The following is a 9,332-nucleotide window of genomic DNA, read 5'->3' as shown; positions in this document are numbered from 1 at the left end:
TAATGAATCCAGGAAAACAAAAGGGAAAAGACTACCAAAAACTTCCAGAATCCCCTGTCTATTGGTTTTCCTTGGAAGTACATTTTTACTCAGCACTCCTTATTAAGTAAGAAAGGAAGGACAACTTGCTCTGCAGAAGGACAGAAAGGGCTGCTCCTTTAAGGCCTCTCCTCGATGCCCTTTCTCGTTGAGATGACTATCCTCAACTCCCTCCTCATCTCCCTCCCTTTGATTTAAGAGTTCCTCTCTTGGCCCTGACAGTAAGGTATTTCTGTCCCACAGATTATAACTCACTCTGGGCTATTATTCAACTCCCAAGCCCTGGCCCTGCTGCATTTAGTCCAAACATAATATCCTTCATGCATATATTATCTGTCTCCCTATTATCTGGAATCATTTCGGAATTAAATTTCAGTCCTGCAATATTGGCTTGAAGAGCGGCTCGCTTTATGGGCTAGTCAAAGGTTAGAATACCAATCAAAATAACACTGCCGATGCAGAGAGACATTTTAATATTCCAAAACCCGGTAATTGTAAAAGGACATAATATTTTTTCCCTGATTACCCCAAAGGCAACACATGTTAACAAGGCAAGGGAGAGAGTGAAAGAAATTTCAGAGTTCAGACAGCTGCACGACAGATTTAAAGGAGAAGTCATGGATGGCTGCTGTGCTCCAGCCCCGGAGAAGGAGGGCTCCTCTGCCCGTGCCAGAGGTGCCGCATTCCCCAGGATGCTTCCCCCTCCGTTCCCAGACTCGTGATGTTCGTGCTGTCTGGAAGCCAGCAAGTCCCAAGCCAGGAGCCCTCCAGAGTGCTCTCACTGCAAGGGAACGGAGCAGCCAGAGCTGTGCAGGACCGATGGGCAAATATCATCACGATAGAAGAGACAGCCATGACTGGCTGGCCTTACCTGCACAGGCCACAGCACTGCCCCAAATTCCTGCCTGAACCAGAGCTGATGTTTTTAGGAAAAAACCCTTCCCTCCTGAGCTGGATAATCCACCACAGCCCTCGGTAAGTTGTTCCAATGGTTAATTACCCCACACTGTAAAGATCTGCGCCTGAATTACCTTGCTTTGGCTTCCAGGAACTGGAACTGCTTATGCTTTTGTCTGCTTCTGTGAAGGAACCTCTTGCCACGTCTTTAGATACTTGACAACTACCCTTCCCTGGTACCCTAAATGGCTCCCAGGGTTGTTACTGCATGGAGAGTGCTTCTTTGGTCTTGCAGTTCTCATCCAGTCTTCAAGTTTCCAGATTTCTGATGCAGATGGGACCCAATATCCCATACTGGTCAAACCAGACCCAAAGAAAGAAATGATCCAGCCCCTCTGCTCCTCCTCACCATTGCCTGTTTATAAATCCAACAACAGCTGCCTTCTGGATGCAGTACCTGCACGTTATCGAAAATGATTTTTATGTTTTCTTTCAGGGCATTGACAAAAGTGTTAAATACAAGAGGTCTGAGAAATAGATCCCTGTGGGACCCCACTAGGAAGATATGCACTCCATGATGATTATCCATTTACAATTAAATGCTAGGAGCTGTCAGTTTGCTCTTTCTTAATCAATGTAATGTGTGCCATGTTGATTTTGTATCACTCTTGTTTCTTAATCAAAATGTCATAAGGTACCAAGTCAAATGCCTTCCAGAAGTATATTACATTGACATGGTTACCTTTATCAACCAAACATGTATTCTCATAAAAAAAACATCAAGTTAGTTTGAAAAAGATCTAGTTTCCATAAATCCACATTGATTGGCATTATATTATCCTCTTTTCATTCTTTATTAATCAACTATGATATCTGGCTTTTCATTACTTTGCCCAGAATTAATGTCAAGATGATAGGGCTATAATTACTTCATCGGTCATCCCATTTGCCCTTCTAAATTACTGGTACAACATTAGCTTTCTTCCAGTCCTCTAGAACTTACCCCTTGTTCAAAGACTTATTAATAGTCCAGGGCATCTCAGCCAGCTCTTTAAAACTCCTGTAAACCAGCTATACAAAATGCCAACCAATTCACCACTTGACTTTATCAGAAAACTCTGTTGTAACACCAACCCTCTTGCTCAGCAACATGGCAACCTCTGCCTTTCTGTATATACAGAGAAAAGTATTTATTAAACACAGTCATTTTGCTGTTATAAGCAATTCCTTCCATTTCCTTTCAACTATGAACCAATGCCATTCCACAGACACTTTCCTTTCCTCATCTCCCTGAAAGAGATACCCTAACTCCCCTGAGTGCCAGAGTCACATTTCTCCTTGTGTTTCCTTTCACAACCTCTCCAATTTCTGCCCTCTGAGACTTTCCAAAGCCAAGAGCTTCACCAATGGGGTGAGGAGCCAAGCAAGCCCAGGCCCCACTGAAGAAAGGTATGCCAGGGTCTCAGAACTGGCATCCATGCTGCAAACCAGCAAAGCCCTGGGCACAGTTCTTTGCAGTTAGGAGGTAACATTTATTCATGTGCTTGATGCTCTGGCCATGAAGCACTTTGCCTGAGGACTCCTCCTCTGGCACTTCTAACCTTACCAGGCATTTTATATTCCCTGCAGCCAGTAACTCAATACACAGGAAATTGATAACAATCACTGTGAGTCCTCAAGAAGTTAGACCTCAAAAAAGCAACTTCCAGGTATACGGGTTAACACATAAACCATTTCTCACCCCTTTCAATGATCTTCATCCAATGCACTCAAGACACTTCAGCACCAAGTGCCTGAGAAGTACTCAGAGCCCCTCCTCCCACTCCAAAGGCAGAAGGAATTGTTAATTCAGAGAAACAGAAAGCTGTTAGCAAATCTTTGTTTGTTTAAGATGTGTTTATTTCTAGTAGCCAAATATTAACAAAAACATCCTATTACATGTTTCCTCTGACAGATTTCACAATGCAAGTAGGTGACCTTAAAACATTTGTGCATGTTTATTAACAGTTTACTTCCAAACAGGAATATCTACAGATCAATAAAGGCTGACCCTGGAAAAGGCCAGCTCTGTGCACAGCCATAGCACCCCAGCATGGTCACGTTGTGCTCCCCAAGGCTCTGTCAACTCTGTTTCATCATGCCCAGAGAAGGAAAGTTGCATTCCTTCACACACATCATTCAACTCTTGCTTTTCATAAAAACTCTCATGAATTTCAGGACGTCAAACCAAGACCAGTTTTCTGTTGCTCCTAAAGCAACCACTATTACTGTATCTAAAGACATGCTGCACCCTCTGAACAGAAATCAAAGATGGTCAAAAATGCCAGGGTAGCTGTGCAGAGAAAGGGACAGGTCTGTGATGGGTATGAAGATTGTCTTCTTTAAAAAAAAAAAAAGATATATATAATTTGAGAAACAAGGAAGTAAACAAACCCTTAGTGGATACATAAAACACTCCTCTCATCTTTTAAATGCAAAACATCCAGAGAATAAATGGAAGATCAGGATAGTGTACACATGTTAAGAATAACTTCCACAGCCAGTTCTAGAGTCACAGAGCCCACAAGTGCCTTTCTGCCAGCCCTCCAACAAGTTTTGCTGTGCTGGAAAAGACAATTGAGCAAGAATATGACCAAGGTCTCAAATCAAGAATAGCATGATGAAGAAGAACTAGAAACACATTTTCTTTCACACAATACAAGACCTACGCCCAAGAAAATGATCTGACAATAGGCTGAAAAGAAACAAAGGGACCTGCATCTTCACACAACTTAAGAGTACACAGAGGATAACTGATACATCATTAAATAGCAAAAATCATTGCTGCAGGATGCTGTAGAAACTGAAAGCATGAGCAGATTCAGAAAAGGGTGTACAAGTTTCTGGTAGACATGGTAAAAACAGTGGGTGCTAGATACAGTGGTCCAGGGACAGCTCTCAGCTCTTGAGGAGACAGTTGCTGGGAATCAGAGAAAGCTGACTCGAGCCATGCTCTCGCCGTTAGACCTGTGAGCATTGGCTACTGGTCTCTGGCATAAAGATAATCTGGGTTACATCTTTGGTCTGGCCATTTTGATACCCTCATCATCCTTCTAACGTTCTTCTTGCACAAGCTCATTGTAAGAAAATCTATCTTCACCCCTCTTCTTCCACCCCCTCCCTCCATCAAACCACTCTCCCTTCAGTGATGTGCTCCCCTCCCAGTGGTGCTGGCAACTCCTACTGCCTGCTGGCTTTCCCATTCCCAGGCTCTTGGACACCCTGTGATTGCAGGCACTGTGTCCTCAGCCTAACACACCACTGATTCCAGCCCCTGGGGTGAGGATTCATCACAGGACCAACCATGCTGCTAACTCAAGTGGGACCTGGAAAACAAACCACAGAGGCTCCTGAAAGAGCACAGGAAGCACAAATGAGAGCTGATCCTTGTGTTAGAATAAGCAGTAATGGATTTACCCAGGCTACCTGAGGATACTCTCAAGGCAGCAGCTTGGTTGCAGCTTGCTAGCTGCAGGAGCTTTCCTTTTTGCATAAATCTTGACCCATGGCCTCCTGCATTCTGCACATACTACTCCACTGTTGTCCCTCTCTCCTGACATGAAGCACTCTCTGTTATTTCCACCCTGAGCACCCAGCTCCAGTGATGTAGCTCAGGTTCTGCACCTCAGCCTTAACCCACGGGGCTTCTGCAGATCGACATGACAGGTACCTAAGGAGAACTGGCAGATGGGATGGTGGCTCTCTATTGAGATGGTTTAGGGGGATATCTGAAATGTTGCAGCATTCAAAGAAAGCCTCCTCTGCTTTCTGCTGCCCTCCCATAAGGCTGAGCTAATCGAAGTGAAGAACATGATAAACTCTCTGCCCCGAGTCAGCTCACACTGACAGTTCACTAGAGATACAAGATCGCTCAGTGACATTAAAAATGTCAGCAAACACCGATCAGGCTTGATGGAAGGGATGCATTAGCAGGCTGGGGGGGCACAGGGCAAGGTAAAACTTCAGCAAACATGGTCAAGTGCATAGGCAGCTTTCTTCCCCCACTCTCTCCTCCACAGAAGGCTTTATTACAGATCCCAAGACACAGTGGCCACCATTGCAGCAGTCAGATGTGGAGCTCACCACCACCTGAACGGCCAGATCAATCCAACAAGGTTTGCCTGAGGCAAAACAAGCATGGCAGCTACCGGGGGCACTTCCTGTCTCCAGCTTGCCTGAGAGGGAGGTCTTGGAAATTGTGAAAGCTGCCTGCAGGCACAAGGTTCTCACCTCAACTGCTCCTGCAGCACAGCAGTGAAAAGGAAGTTTATTGGCAAATGAACTGAGAAAGACTCTCTCATCACTGCGGGAAGAAGATCTGCTGAGCTCTGGAGCATTCCACGCTCTGGCAGAGGGAGTCCAGACAAGGACTGTTTTTTAAAATGACACAAAACAGAGACAAAGAGGACCTGAACCTGTGTGTGCATGGGCAGAGGGAATCTGGAACGTATTTTGTTGCTACTGCACTACACAAAGATACACAAACTTGTCTGTGTGTAATCCTACTTCAGCATTGCCTGGTAGTTGTAGCAGGAGCACCCTAATTCAGAAAGGTCCTCTTGTTATCACTGCTCATAAGCAGAGACTCAAAGGAGGTACAGCAGGTGCAGGTGGGCCATCCTGCAGGAAACTGCTCTCTGTCCCATGTGCCTGTTTTCTTGAGATCTGAAACATTCAAGTCTCTGCATTATCCATGACCTAAAAATCAACAGTTTCACACTCCAAGCCCCACCCACCCCACAACACCTTCACTTACTTCATGGATCAGGTCAGAGGCAGACTCAGCCTAGGAAGTATTTCTAGGTCAGGAATGTGCTAGAGGGAGGGGAAAAGGGGCCACCTGAGCTATGCAGGAAAGAATGGGGGGGGAGGGGGGGCAGTTGTTACCTGTCCACTCTTATCATCTTATCTGTTTTACACTGGGAGCTCAGTCAATAGAGACTGAGTCTCCGCTGGGTCTGTCTGCTTGGACAGAATCAGTTATCTAGGCTGGAAATCCTCTCTTGTGAAAACACACAGGCAGTTCCCCCACAAGCACCTGAAAGCAGTGTGTGGCATAGAAAGATCACCACCCTGGGGTAAGAGCAAGTCCCAGGGGAAGCAGCTCTTAGCCACAGGACAGGAGAGGTCTCTGCTCCCCTCTGCAACATGGGTCACTTCCCAGAGGGATGCAGGGTCCCTGGAACCATTCTGTGTCAGAGGGTGTCAGGTATTAAAGTGTCAGAAAAACTTCATTGTTTTTAAGGGACTAGAGGGGTTGGAAGAAGATCAGCATTTCTCTCTCACATTCCTGCATGATCTGAAGGAGGTTGAAACTTTACTTTCCAGTAACACATCTGCAGAGGAGGACAACCCAACCCACGTGCCCCCATCCTACATGCTCAACATGTGACCCTTTCAGGGAGCTGGGTAGGGGAACATTTCATTGCACCAACTTCCCTCCTGCTCCTGCATTTAGCTCTGTGCTTGGGACTTCATGGATGCTCAGCAGCCCTCAGCTTAGTATCAGTATTTGCTGATATGCAATACATGAATGCTCATCTTGAAGAAGAGATACTTGCCTGGACATCTACATAATGATGAATCCCAGCTCCTAACACACTAAATCCAGGAGCCTTGAACTATGGGAAAGAGCCATAAGTCATTCATCCTGAGGCCCAAAGGAGGAGCATGGATGGATCAACCTACTTCTTAGCAAACATCACAGTACACAGGGATTTTTTTTTCGAGTATTATTATTCTGCAGCCATCAACCTGCTGGTTATATAGCTGCTATCCATTCACCGGAAGTTTAGTGAACTTCAAATGGCGATCATTAATGGTCACTGAACTGCAGAATGCCCCAATGTGCTTTCAGATTTCATTTACCAAGGACCAGCAATCAGCCAAAAGATTTGCTCTGACAGCAGGGAAATACAAGACCCTTTGACAAGTTCAGCCAGGAATGTGCTGCCAGCATCCCTTGTTAAGTTCATGTTCTACCCTATTTGACGGAACAGATCATGCAAATTGTCCTTCTGCGGCCGCTCAGCCTGTCACTCATGCTTCCATTTAAAACAATAAATAAATAAAAGAACAAAAGAAAAGACTGCAAGAACAACAAGCTGTTTATAAGCAAATTCCGCTTCCTGAGCCCCCTAATTACCAGGAAAAGGCGTAGAAACCCAAATAAAGCACTAAATTGGATGGGGGGAGGGAATCTTACTCATCTGAAGGTTTAACCAGGACGGCCACCCCAATTTCTCTTGTGCACAGACTGCAACCTCCTCCCTCACCCTGCTACTGCTTGTAATCACATTTGTTCTTTTCTTCCCACTTTGGTTTGTGACTTATGGCATCACCATGTTTTTCTGTGTAGATGGAACAGCTGTGCCAGGAGTCTTTGTGGATGCACAGCATGCTGCTCCTTAACCACCCAGGGAAGGTGTGGAGCAAAAGACAAGGCACCAGACCGTACTGAGTCCAAGGCATTGTGCTTAGCAAAGTGATCACTGATCTCTTAGGTGGATGCGCTGCTGAGACAGCTCCCTTTCCCCACACCACAAAGAGAAATGCTGATTTTTACATTGGAGTATTTCCACATTTATTAACCGGAATTTCATCTGATGGGAACCATGCTCCTAGGAGCCTTATATGGCTGCAAAACAAAACAGAGTCAGCAGTACTGGTGACAACACAACCTTCACTGAAAAGAGGTCTCACAGTGCCCCAATATTATGCAGAGGCATTGCACTGTGCCTGCCACAATGGGGTTCTCCCCAGCTGCAGAACACATCCCATCAAGTATAGTAAGACTCTATTAGAGGAGATACAATAGGGAGCTGGAGGACTCGCTCAGCCCAGCTTCTGAGAAAATAACTCATTTCAATGCAAAACAGCAGTAGTTATTAGACACCTCCTTAAAGAGGAAAAGTGAAGGACAAGGGGAGGAGGGAGACAGGGAGACAGGGACTGTGGCAGTTTGCACAGAAGTACCTTTTTCAGATTAATCCACTGTTTGAAGTAATCAGCAACCGGCAGCCCTAAGTACTGGCATTGTCCTGGTAACCTATAAGAGAGAAGAGAGAGCAAGTTTGATTCAATCAGTGTCTTGACAACACAAACTCTGTTTTCTTAAGTGCATTTCGTTCAGAGATGGAAAAGACTGAGTCTGCTGTAACATCATGCTGCACATCAGAAACACCACAGCTCTTGGCAAAAAATCTCATGAGAGTAAAGCTTGGCTTAAGACTTTTATACATCCAGCCACATCCAGGCTGCTGAAACCTTTTAGACTAAACATTTTGAACAGCAGTTGTGTACAAGTGCAGCACTTAGCTCTTCTCCATGCTGGCTAACACACAAAGATGACTGGAGTATCCAGGCTGGTTTTGGCTAAGCAAACCCATCACAAATCCCTGCAAAACCATCCTGCTCTGCCAGCAGCTTACAGGGCAGACAGAAGGACTGACAATTCACCTGTCATGCCCTGGTGCTTCTCCATTTGGCCTTTATGGTTAAAACATCAAAAGAGACATGAAGGAGGGAAGGGGGCATCAAAGCATTCATTTTTTGGGTAGCAGTGCTGTAGGGCTAAGAAAGCAGAGGCTGTTTTCCAAGCAGGTGCTTGGAAACAGGAGGAAGAGAGCAGACACAACTCTGAAGATACAAGTTGCTGCACAGTGTATCTCACTAGGGAGATACATCCCTGGCACAGCAGCCAGGGATGTGAGCACAGCAGCCAGAGCTGTGAGCACACATATTTATCCTTTCCCTTCCTACAGCAAGCCGATGGAATAGGGCTCAAAACAAAACTGCACCGGTAAGGGAGGCAGATTGCCTGAAGTGACAGCAGCACCTCAGGTAAGCTGCTTTTCCCACACTGTGCCGATCCCAGTGAGTTTGCAGGGGAGCGAGGATGTGCCCCTCAGCTGGGGAATGCTGAGTCGCAAACAGTGTGGCTCCAGCCAAGCCTGTGCAGGGACATGAGTTATGTGAGTTTTCTCTGGCCACTTTGATCTGATCAAGAGTAATTGATGGATCTTGTTCATTCACATACTGCCGAGCATGCCTGGGGCACTGGTCATGGGATCTTTAAGTGAAGCAAAGGAACGTCCCAAATAAATATGTCAACTAAATAAATGACTAAATTAGAGCTGTTTGTGCATGTTAAAAGTCACAACCCTAGAAATTGGCTTTTGCAAACAGAGAGAGGTGGGTAATCTCCCAAATTCCTCAAGCATATGGGGGTTGTAGGAGGAGATTGCAGGGGAGGAGGAAGAGCTACGAGTGCCAGCATCAGCTGCTCAAATATCTGAACACAGACCACTACCATGTCCAGGACAAAGCCTTCTCCTGCTCTCCAAGGAGGAAAGAGT

General features: G+C 45.6%; 1 protein-coding gene across 1 annotated transcript in view; it reads right to left on the bottom strand.

The window, feature by feature from the left end:
* ERI3 (ERI1 exoribonuclease family member 3) overlaps nucleotides 1-9,332 on the bottom strand; it is a 122,396-nt gene that overhangs the window by 71,451 nt on the left and 41,613 nt on the right. The window contains exon 5 of the mRNA XM_008640790.2: nucleotides 7,951-8,023. Within this exon, the coding sequence (XP_008639012.2) occupies nucleotides 7,951-8,023 (73 nt within the window). The remainder of the gene's footprint in view (nucleotides 1-7,950; nucleotides 8,024-9,332) is intronic.

The sequence above is a fragment of the Corvus brachyrhynchos genome, unplaced genomic scaffold, assembly GCF_000691975.1.
Source record: "Corvus brachyrhynchos isolate BGI_N302 unplaced genomic scaffold, ASM69197v1 scaffold48, whole genome shotgun sequence".
In the NCBI taxonomy this organism is placed as follows: domain Eukaryota; kingdom Metazoa; phylum Chordata; class Aves; order Passeriformes; family Corvidae; genus Corvus; species Corvus brachyrhynchos.
The sequence above is the reverse complement of the archived record's forward strand: the minus strand, read 5'-3'. Positions and strand labels throughout refer to the sequence as shown.